Source organism: Chiloscyllium plagiosum, chromosome 7 (assembly GCF_004010195.1).
Source record: "Chiloscyllium plagiosum isolate BGI_BamShark_2017 chromosome 7, ASM401019v2, whole genome shotgun sequence".
Lineage (NCBI taxonomy): Eukaryota > Metazoa > Chordata > Chondrichthyes > Orectolobiformes > Hemiscylliidae > Chiloscyllium > Chiloscyllium plagiosum.
In genome coordinates, this window is record NC_057716.1 from 48744474 (window position 1) to 48756887 (window position 12414).

Here is a 12414-nt window from a genome sequence, read left to right on the forward strand (position 1 = left end):
CAAAGTCATGATGACCATCTCTAATCAATCCATTATTTTCCAAGTGCAAGTAAATCCTTTCTCTCAATATATTATCCAACAATTTGCTTACCTTATTGTCCTTGCATTGTATCTATCCCTCTGTTCGCTTCACATTCCTGTGTCCATAACTGTTTGTAATATTTAAGGTCCTGTTCAGCAGTTGATGTGTAAGTCACTGTGAATCTATTCTAATCTGTTATACTAAGTATAGGTTATCAACCCATGTTTTAGACATGCTTCAGCTGAGGGAAGCACAATTTGATTATTGTATACCTTTTGATCTCCTGATCTTCATTCTACCCATTACATTGGGCTATTACCCTCATTTATCCACTTGGGCACACATCTCCAGGAAGTGTTAACAGTGATCACAGATTCACCTGAAGGTAAGTCAGATGGAAACCCTTCCTGTTGATGAATCCTGCAGCGCTTTGATACAGCCCTCTCTGAGCCATGTGTGTGCAGTCGATGGTACCTTGCACCTGGGCAAAGTCAGCTGTATTCCTGAATCCTACTGCCTGGGCTGCAACACTGCCCTCATCACTGAGGGGGTAATAAAAACTGGTGTGACCTCACACAGATGGCGATGGTCACTATATTGATATATTTGAGGATGCATGATGGAGAGATCCCACACAGGTCACCCATCACATCCTGGATGGAGACAGTCACATTGAAGATCAAAGTCTCCATACCTGCAGCCATTGAATCAGAGTCATAGAGATGTACAGCACAAAAACAGACCTTTGGTCCAACTCATCCATGCCGACCAGATATCCTAAATTAATCCAGCATTTGGCCCATATCCCTCTAAACCCTTCCTATTCATGTACCCATCCAGATACCTTTTAAATGTTGTAATTGTACCAGCCTCCACCACCTCCTCTGTCAGCTCATTCCATACACACACCACCCTGTGCATGAAAAAGTTGCCTTTTAGGTCCCTTTAAAATCTTTCCCCTCTCACCCTAAACCTATGCCCTCTAGTTTTGAACTCCCCAACCCCAGGGAAAAGACCTTGGCTATTCATATCCATGCCTCTCATGATTTTATAAACCTCGATAAGTCACCCCTCAGCCTCTGACACTCCAGGTAAAATAGCCTCAGTCTATTCAGCCTCTCCCTAAAGCCCAAACCCTCCAACCCTGGCAACATCCTTGTAGATCTTTGCTGAACCCTTTCAAGTTTCACAACATCTTTTCTACAGCAGGGAGATCAGACTTGAGCGCTGTATTCCAAACGTGGCCTAACCTGTACAGGTGTCCTGTACAGCCGCACCATGACCTCCCAACTCCTACAGTCAATGCACTGACCAACAAAGGCAAGTGTACCAAAAATCTTCGTCACTATTCTATCTACCTGTGATTACAATTTCAAGGAGCTATGAACCTGCACTCCAAGGTCCCTTTGTTCGGCAACACTCCGCAGGACCTTATCATTAAGCGTATAATGCCTGCTCTTATTTCTTTTCCAAAATGCAGAACCTCACATTTTTTTTTAAATTAAACCCCATCTCCCACTCCTCGGCCCATTGCTTATCTGATCAAGATCCCATCGTGATCTGAGATAGCTTTCTTCTCTGTCCACTACACCTCCAATTTTGGTGTCACCTGCAAACTTACTATCTATACCTCCTCTACTTACATTCAAATCATTGATATAAATGACAAAAAGCAGTGGACCCAGCACCAATTTTTGCAGCACACCATCGGTCACAGGCCTCCAGTCTGAAAAGCAACCCTCTACAGAATCCTCGGTCTTCTACCTTTGTGCCAATTTTGTATTGAACTAGCTAGCTCTCCCTGTATTCCATGTGATCTAAGCTTGCTAACCAGTCTACCATGCGGAACCTTGTCGGATGCCTTGCTGAAGTCTATATAGACAACATCCACTGCTATGAGAAAGTGAGGACTGCCGATGCTGGAGACCAGAGTCAAGATTGTGGTGCTGGAAAAGCACAGCAGATCAGGCAGCATCTGAGGAGCTGGAGAATCAATGTTTCGGGCATAAGCCCTTCATCAGGAATATGGCTGATGAAGGGCTCATGTCCAAAACATCGATTCTCCTGCTCCTCGGATGATGCTTGACCTGCTGTGCTTTTCCAGCACTACACTTTCAACTACCTATCTTTAAGCAGCCCTATTCTCTTCCTGGTTACTCTTTTGTCCTTAATGTATTTGTAGGATCTCTTTGAATTCTCCTTAACCCTATTTGCCAAAGCTATCTCGCGTCCTCTTCTTGCTCTCCTGACCTCTCTCTCTTGAGTATACTCCTATTGCTTTTACATTCTTTAGGGATTCTCTCAATTGGGGGGTTGTCTATATCTGACGTATGCCCTGTCAGGGTCCACTCCAGAATCCAGCACAGTTCAGTCACCATGTCCCGGGACAAGTGAAGTCTGTATCAACACTACTTCTCTAGTCCCCAAGATATAGAGTCAGAGCCAGATAGCTCTGGGCCTCTTGCATGCCTCATACATCCTAAGAGACCCTGCAATAGTGATCTCTCTCTGAGCTGGCCTTTTCCATCATAATGGATAGTTCCAGGTCTACTGAGTTTCTCTAACACTTTCTGCTCTTAGTTCAGAACATTATTTGATCCCCTCATCAAACCGTGATCCTTCACCTCATAGTATTACAACATAGAACAGTATTGCACAAGAACAGGTCCTTCGGCCCACCATGTCTGCACCAACCACGATGTCTTTTAAATTAATCCCATCTGCCTGCACATGGTCCTTTTATACACAAGTATTATACTTAATGCCCTGTCTGATGAGGTCCCAGCGCTGATCCTTCGGAACACCAGCAGCCACAGAAAAACATTCTTGCAATAATAGCTTAAATAACCAAGTCAATGTTGTATCCAACTTGCCCACTCATCATGGATTTCATGTGATTTATACTTCTGGACCAGCCTACCATGAGGGACCTTGCCAAGTAGTGTTAGAAAGGTATTAATGGCATCCAGTGATAAGAGTTAGAGAGAAGAAAAACAATTTGCCTTAATATTTTTTTTCTGTGATGAGAAGTGCTCTTACACATGACTGAATGTTTTCTTTTCCCATTATCAAATTACCCATGGTATTTTTTTTTTCACTTTTTAACCACCACCAGTAAATGAGTTCTGATTGCTATTAAAGCCAGTTAATAGCAATACAAACTACCAGAAGTGAGGGAGAGATAGGGAGAGGGGCAGAGGGTTAAATCAAAATGGAATTAGTAAAGGAACAATTTGTCGTGAAGTTACATTTATAAATTGCTGACATGCATCAAAGATCAAAATATCTGTCAAAACGTGCAGGTATAAATGATGAAGAATATACAAAGCCCAAAGAAAAGATTAGTGAGAAATGTGAAATCTGCACAACACTGTCATATTCTATTGGAAGATTTCTATTGGCATAATCCTTTATTGAGACAGGTGTCATGGATCCTGAAGGTATGGAGAAAGAAAGAAATACTTTTAAGCTTCATTGTATAACCCTAACAACCAGATTTAGTTTTTCTACAGAAATTTATGGGAGAGACAAAAGGGTTTCCATACATGTAGTCATAGACAGCTGGTTTGCAATGCAGAGTGATGTCAATAGCATGGGTTCAGTTCCCGCACTGGCTGAGATTAACATGAAAGTCCCACCTTCTCAACCTTTCCCCTTGCCTGGGGTGTAGTGACCCTCAGGTTAAGCTCATCAACAGTCGTCTCTCTGTAATGAGAAAGCGACCTATGGTCTGCTGGGACTATGGCAACTTTACCTTTACCTACGAAATGATATACTTCAATAATGTTAAATAATGTAATACTGGGGATGGAAGGACTGTCCTATGAGGAAAGGCTGTTTTGACTGGGCCTTTAGACATACAATTGGGGAGGATGAGAGGGGATCTGATTAAAATGTATGAAATTTGTACAGAGCTGGAGAGACTGGTTGCAGAGAGGATGTTTTTCCCAGTTGGGAAGTCTAGAGCCAAGGGTCACAGCCTCAGGATACAGGGCAAACTGTTTAGGATTGAAATTAAGAAAATGTTCTTCACTCAAAAGGTAGCGTCACTGTAGAATTCTCTACCAGAGAAGGCTGTTGCAGCTAAGTCACTGAAAAAATTCAAGAAAAAGATTTTCTTTTCAGCTTTTAAAGTTATCAAGGTGTACGCGGAGAAAATGTGAACAGTTCCAACAAGTCTCCAGCACTGTTTTTATGGTCAGGCAGTGAGAGTAGTGGGAAGGCGGCATGGTGGCTCAGTGGTTAGCACTCCTGTCTCACAGTGCCAGGGTCCTGGGTTTAATATCAGATTTGAATAATTGCCTGTGTGGAGTTTGCATATTCTCCCTGCATCTGCGTGGGTTTTCTCCCACAGTCCAGAGATGTGCAGGCTAGGTGGATACGTCATAGTAAATGTAGGGTTGTGGGTCTGAGTGGGATGCTCTTCAGAGGATCGTTGCAAACTCGATGAGTTGAATATACTCTTCCGATTTATTAGAAAATATCTGTGCGACAGTGGATAGTGCTCTTACTCCTGATATAAAAGATCACCGGTTCAAGTCTCACTGAGTCAACATTGTCTTGATTGACAGACTGATAATGTATGGTGAGGGAATGACTAAGATGTTTCCCTGGGCTCTTGTAGTGGGCAAAATCCCTGTCTCACAGCACCAGGGTCCTGGGTTCAATTCCAGCTTCAGGTGACTGCCAGTGTGGAGTTTGCACATTCTTCCCATGTCTGCATGGGATTCCTCCCACAGTTCAAAAATGTGCAGATTGGGTGAATTGCCCATGCTACATTGTCCATAGTGACCAGGGGTGTGTAGGTTAGGTGCAGTAACCAAGGGAAATGCAGAGTTACAAAAATAGGTTAGGCGGGATGCTCTTTGGAGAATCAGTGTGGACTTCTTCGGCTGAATGGCCTGTTTCCACACTGTAGAGATTCTAAAAAAAATGTCAGAGGAGTGACCAGTGCAAAGACGCATTGTTCTTTTGGTGAAGGGGAAAGGGATTGGCAGTCAATGCGTGGACGAGAACAGGAGGCAGGCATTAAAATCCTCTTCACTGTGGTTGGATCCGTATCTGATGATAAAAGTGTCTCGTTATCCTTCTTTACTCTAGATCATTCTCTGACATGCGTGCATTTAAAAAAAAATCTCTGTACATGTGAATGTACATTTGAACAAAACGCATGAGAATACGTGTTAATGTTTTTGATTGGCTTGTGTGGTCATGAATGTATCTGTAAAATATTGAAACATTCCGCAATGGGTCAATACTTCTTCATGTATAAATGTTTAAATACTCCATTAATAATACTGGTCGTCAGCTCAGCTAAACTCAAAGTAAGTTAACCATCAAAGAAGCTTACATTTGACCCACGAGCAACAAGCTACCCACTCTCTGGAACTACTTCAGATATTAACTTGTAATTTTTGTTTTCACAAAGCATTTTATTGCCGTCTGTTCAACGAACCCCTAACTATGCTCTACGTTTTAAAATACTGTAACACAGGCTTGTCTGGAGATATGAACATAATGTAGAACGCATTTAAACACAGGTCACACCGTGAAAAAGATTTTTTACTAAACTGTCGCTCAGAAAAAGCATCAGCCTAAACTCCTGGAAGCCCGTGTGAAACCCGAACCGAAGACCACAAGATGGCAGCAGAGGGCAATAGCACCTGTAACTTGTTTTGCTGACATACTAAACATTGCAAATGTTGCAGATAAAAGCATTCAAGAACCATTTTACCAACCCAATCAAACGATGTAGAGTTGCTTAACCGTGTATTGTGAATTGTCTGTAAACTGTGTGGAACTATCAGTTTACTTGTTTATAAGTACCGTACGAAAAGTGCGATAGAGCAAGATCTGGGTACTCACTGCAATACAAAGTCGCTTTCTTATAAAAACTCCAAACAGCAAATGCTGGAAATACTGCCCTGCAGAATTTGTGAAGAGAGAAACTGTCAAGGTCAGAGAAGACAGTGTGGAGCAAGTTCGAACATCAAATTGACAGGCTCTCGAAAGCTTCCCGTCACACATGGAAGCAGCAAAGTGGTTTCCCAATCTGCATTTGATCTCCTCAATGTTGCAATTAGTGAATGAAATAAAACATAGCAGGCAATCACTGTTTCTTGTTATCTTCCACATTCTCCCAACACTACCACTTTAGGCGGTAGTGCTTATTTTCCCCCAGCACCCACGTCGTGTGTGTGTAAGTGAAGGACACAGTGAAGAACAACGAGTGCATAAATCCTCATTCAGTTTCCACCACCCGGAAGAAAGGAAACACCAGAGTGGCCAGTGACATCAAATGGCAATGCTGCGTGATCAAAAACTGAAGGGAGGGCAGAGATCAAATCAAAATAGGGTTGGAGGGGGAAATAAAACACTCCATTCCCTGCAGTGCCCACCTCTCCCTGAACAGCTCAAGGGAGTTGGTGGACACCGCGTGTTTCTTGTCCAGAGACACCCAGGCTCTAACGTATCCACGGAAGCAATCACTGTAGACTGGGTGAGGCACAGGTTTAACTCTCATGATCTTGCTTGGAAAGAGGATAGTTGAAGAGTGAATCCTTTGTCAGAGAGGGAACAATCCCTTTGGAATGCACGAAGGGAAGAGGAAGGCATGGCACCATGATGGAGGTGGTTGGAATAGCAGAGGCTGAATGTGGTGCCCTGGTGAAGTGAAAGGGAAGACAGATGAGACAGGAGTGAGGGCGGGAGTAAATGAGGGAAAAAGTGCAGGAAATAAATCACACTGAACAAGGACGCTGTCGCTTATGGTGGATGGGAATCCTCATTTCAGGAAAACGGATGACAATTGGGAAGACATGATATGTTTCAAGCTGTTCTGGAAGGTTTCTTCAACAGAAACAGAGACGTTTAGAGAATGGAATATAGTCCTTCCAGAGAGTGAGTTTGGGAGGAAGTGTGGTCAAAGTAGCTGCAAGAGGCAATTCACTTACTGAGGATATTGATCCACAGAATTTGGGGTACAGCAATTGAAAGCTAAGGATTGAGTCAGAGATGAACCACAAAAAGGGAAAGGTGGAAATTGGAAGAACAGGAGCCAACATTCATCCAGTTGTCACGAAGTGATGAAAGGAAGTGAAGGAGATGATCTGAATGGGACCAGGCTTCACACATCTAGTCATTTAGTAATCTGTGGAAAGCATGTTCCATGGCACCTTACCATGCAATCAGGAGAGATGCAGAATCTTCCTGCTACCTCCTACCGTCTGACTGGGACACTGAACACATCTTCCAGTTGAAGCAGGAATGTGTGTACCTCGCTCAAGTTAGTAGCACAATGATGAGATGCTTGCTCTTGAATCATTATGATAAATTGCCTTCTACAGCAAGGAGGCCAGAACATATTGGGTGATAACTTTGGAGAACATTTCCAACTCTGCATCATTTCCACTCTCTGACCTCTCTGTTTATCACTTCCCCAGCCTGTTCCAATGAGGTTCCTTGTAAACTAGAGGAACAATATCTCAACTCCAGTTGAAATATGTTACAGCCTTCAGAACATTGAGTTCTGCACTTTCAGATCACAATCTCTGTGCCAATGTTTTCAGACAGCAGTTATTGTAAAAATTCTTTTTCCCATTTATATCCATATTTCAACTGGTTACTAGTCCTTTCAACATATCCCTTTGACTTGCACATTATCATGTTTAAATTGTTCTGCCTTACACTCTATCAGAGACATTCCTTTTATTCTCTTTCCCTTTCTTCCACTTTCCAACCTCTATTAGTGTTTGAAACCAGTTCCATCTTTTTAACATTCCATAGTTCTGACCGAAGGTCATTGACCAGAATTTGAATTGAGTACATCTCTCCTGCCTGAGTACTTCCAGCATTTATTTCTTTCGTGTGTGTTATTTCAAATTTCCAGCACAGTAGTCACTACATAATCTGATCTTTGCCTGAATGTTCATGCAGAAAAATATATGTTAAAAAATGTGTAAAAAAGAAGAAAGGGATAGATTGTGCAATTACAGACCAGACAGCTGAATCTTGATGATGGCAAATTATTTTTAAAAATATGCTGTGGAATACTCTAAATCATCATTTAGAAAGGCAATGATTAACCAAGGACAGTCAGCGTGAATCTATTAAGGGGGAGATGGTCATGTTTGATTAATTTGATTAGATTTTTTGAAGAGTTAACAAGGAGAGTCAATGAGGAAAACATATTTGATGATGTCTTCATGGATTTTGTCCAATTTTTGACAAGGTCCCACACAGTTCTTATTCAAATATGTTCCAGCAGTATGCAACTTTGACAAGGCAAACTGATCAACACAGAAAAATCTATGAAGTTCAAGGGAAAATGGTAAGATGGATCTAAAATTAATTGTGGCAGGAAGGGTAAAGATTAATTAGTATTTTGTGTTTGGAAGCCTGTTTTCAGTGGGTTGTGCAGGGTTCAGTACTAAGTCTCATACTTTCCATGATATGTTTCAAGGATTTAGACTGAAATATAAGGGGCATGGTTTAGAAGTTTACAGTTGATGTGACCAGTGTCTATGTTTTAATATAGACGGGAAAATGTACATACCAAGAAAACATCGGTTGATTGGTCAAGTGGACAGGAAAGCAGCAAATCATATGAGGTGATACATTTGGAATGAAGGGAATGAACAATAAATGGTAAGATCCTGAGAGGTGTGGAGAGAACAGAGGGATCTTGAGTATGTGCCCACAGATCCCATCAGGTACCAGGACATGAAAGTAAGATGGCTAAAACACTCACTGCGATACTTTACTTTAAGCATGGGATAGCATTTAACAGCAAGAAGGTTATGTGAAAACTGTACTCGACACATACAGTTCTGGTTACCATGTCAAGAAGGCTGTGATTCAAATGGACTGAGTACAAAAGAGATTTACGAAGACGTTGTGAGAAATTGGGAATTTTAACGAAGGTGAAAGATTGGAGAGACTGGCATTGTTTTCTTTGGGAGCAGAGGCCAAAAAGGGATTTTAATTGTGTGAATTATGAGGGATCCAGAAAAGATGGATAGGTAGTGCATAGTCCCTACCACATGAGTCAAAACTAAGATACATTGATTGAAAATATTTTTTTAAGAATTATTGGGGATTTTAGCAAAATTAGTTTCATCCAGAGGGTGATGACAGTCTGTAACTGTCTGAAGCGATGGTGGAGACAGAAATACACATCACTTTTAAAAATATTTGGCTATTCGCTTGAAATATCTGTTTTTCGGACTATGTGCAAAGAGGTGATAATGAGATTAGGCCATGCAATTTTTACTTCCTACAACAGAGACACGATGGGCAGAAAGATTTTTCCCAGCTTCACTTCGTTGTTTGAACCATCTCGACGTCGACTTCATAAACGATATGAAATTCAATTCATCAATAAATTTTTGCTCGAAGTTTTCAAAACCATCTGGTGAGTCGTAGCAGCACAGGGGACGGAATAATGCGTATGCTTTCAAGACAGAACAAGACACATGGTGGAGGAGAAGGGCTGCGGGAGGACAAAGGCGGTCATTGTGATTCCCTGGAGAAATGCTGGCTGCGGCCTGGCCCACACTGCTCTCCGAGCGCCAGCCTCCTGCAGCTTCGCGCCAGTTCCTCCGAGCACCACCAAGCAGGCCACCGTCCCCCGGCACAACCTAGCCTGCTCATTGGCTGCCGCTTAGCAACGTGACGACAGGCTCACGTGAGGCGGCTTTAATGCTGGGCGCTTGAAGCTGGCAGACAATTGGCGAGGAGCGAAGCTGCAGTGGCAGTGGTCGCGAGGCGGTGCGGTGCAGCAGGAAGGGGGGGTGCAGCAGCTCCTCACTACAATCCCACAACAACATGCTTTCCACATCAGCACCGACGTCTTTCTGAGCTGATACTTGCTACTTTTGTGTTTTGTTTTTGTAGAACAATGACCGGAGTGTTTGACAGCCTTGCTGCAGATATGCATTCGAACCAAATTACCTCGAGTTATCACACCATGCACAAGTCACAGGAGTCTCCAAATTTGCCAGTCTCTACTGCAACTGACAGTAACTATTACAATGGGCAACAGCACGGCCCCTGCGCCGGGGCACCTTATGGACAACTGAACTCCTATCAGTTCCATGTTGGTAACATGAACAACATTTCGTACAGTGCCAAATCCTACGAAATTAGTTATACAAATTGTTACAATTCCTACAGCCCCTATGGTTCAAGTAATTCGCCTGCAAATACCGATGTCGGTGAGTTGGGAGCATGTGAAGATGCTCTTCATTTACACAATGCCGACTTATGTGGGCGTGTGTCTATTTTCCTGACTTATAATTGTTTCTGTTGTCGAAAAATCGATGTTTGTTGTTGTTTTCAGAGAAAGAAGAGTGCGAGCCTGAAATCAGGATAGTAAACGGGAAACCAAAGAAAGTTAGAAAACCTAGAACTATTTATTCCAGTTTTCAGCTAGCAGCTTTACAGAGGCGTTTTCAGAAGACGCAGTACTTGGCTTTGCCAGAAAGGGCTGAGCTGGCTGCTTCCATGGGCCTTACCCAAACTCAGGTAAGACTAGACAATATGAAGGCGAGCAATAGAGCGTGTTTTTATTTTTATGGCTGCTTCTTATAAGAAAATTTTTACTTGAATTTATGCGTCAAATCTTAATCAGAGTTGGCGTGCCGACCTTCTTTTAGTTTCTTACTTGTTAAAACACTTTGTTTCGGGCTATACTAAATTAGCAAACGTCTGTAGCAAACTAAATGTACAACAAACTTTTTCTGACATTTCATTTCCGAAACTTAGGTAAAAATCTGGTTTCAGAACCGCCGGTCAAAATTTAAGAAAATGTGGAAAAACGGAGAAATGTCAAAAGAGCAGAATCTAAGTGCCGGCGAGACTCCTCCTCGCAGCTCTCCTCCATCCTCGATAGCATGGGATTATTCTCCGCACCAGAGAGTCAACAACAACTCAGCCATTACACAGAACAGCGGCCCGGCCGCCGCTTTCATAGGAAACTACACCTGGTATCCTGGTTCAAATAGTGCTTCACATTTTCAGTCAACTCCAATTCTTCAGCATCAGCCCACTATCAACCCAGGGGCAATATACTGAAAACTGCAGCCCGCTCATTATCTACTCAAATGACAGACTGCCGAAAGACTTCCTATGACAGGGAATGTTCAAGTGTTTCAAACAAATTACTACAGTACCATCCTTTATAACATTTGTATTAACTGGTGCCTTTGCAAATGACCTCATTTTCTATGTTTTCAAAGGAACTGTGTGGTATTTATGAACTGCAGACAGCTAAGTGCTGTTACAATGCCTCTCGTCATTAATAAAATTCGCTGTGTAGACGATCGAACATAATCTGTAAATATCCTTTCGTGCAGAACGACCCGAATACGAATGTGCATCTATTGGATTATTTGTTGTGATATAACCATGATATTCTTGTGTTCCTTATGTAGCTGCGCCAATGATGTCTGAATTACTGTACTATAGAAATGTATCTGTTGGTTCAATCCTACGTTTAAAGTCTTTTGGACAATGAGTTAAATTGTGCTACTGATTTTCCACAAGTCATAGATTTGGAAACATAACTATTTTCTTTATTTATTCTATAAAACAACTTCTTTACAGTGTTGCTTTTTATGAAAAGAAATATATTATTTAAATAAATATTGTTTAATTGTTTATTTCTATGTCGCTAGTTTAATTATAAACTTTTGACTAAAGCCATTTTTAAATTAAAAATGTTCTCATTTGGTTTTAGTTGAGTGCTTCATTGAAATGTCTAAGGAAACCGGCCGGTAATGACCAGAGGTACGCGACCAGATTGTACTGCAGTAATATCCAAGTGTTTACCAGCTAGGATACTGCAGTTTGGACAAGGCGAACAGCGCTGTAGTTTAGCAGGGTGTAATTAGGTAATGTACAGGCGCCAGAACAGAGGATTGTTACAACTGGATACTTTTTTGTAGATTAAAGATGTGTATGCGTCCCGGCGGCAAAGCCTTCGCGCAGACATGAATCAATCAGCTCCATGTTGTCACATTATAAGCTGCTCTACCTTCCGGAGAGCTGGCGCCGGGTCCATTCCTCTCATAAATATTCCCTCCGACATAACCATTGGCGACCCGATTGGATGTAGAATAATGGCCTGTTATGGAAAGAGTATTAATTCTCTAATAGTGCCATGTAAGTCGTATTCTGAGCATTTTAGATATGTACTGTGGGGAATGTTGATGGTAACAGCCTGCGAGAGTTGTGCTAATTACCGTCACTGTTACTGCTCTTATTCCTGGGCCATCACAAAACAAAGACTTAGACAAAACAACAACATTCAGAAATACTATATGATTGGATGGCTTATTGTTTTCACATTTCAGTTCCAACTTGCCGCCCGCTGGGAGCAACTTTTCGACTCA

The 12414-nt window shown here is 42.0% G+C and overlaps 1 protein-coding gene across 1 annotated transcript; it reads left to right on the top strand.

Annotated features, from left to right (window-relative positions):
- Nucleotides 1-9739: 9739 nt before the first annotated feature.
- LOC122552016 (homeobox protein DLL-4-like) lies at nucleotides 9740-11893 on the top strand. Its single transcript, XM_043694572.1, has 3 exons — nucleotides 9740-10236; nucleotides 10362-10546; nucleotides 10787-11893. Exons 1-3 carry the CDS (start codon nucleotides 9921-9923, stop codon nucleotides 11093-11095), a joined length of 810 nt encoding a protein of 269 aa, XP_043550507.1. The 5' UTR covers nucleotides 9740-9920; the 3' UTR covers nucleotides 11096-11893.
- Nucleotides 11894-12414: the final 521 nt, after the last annotated feature.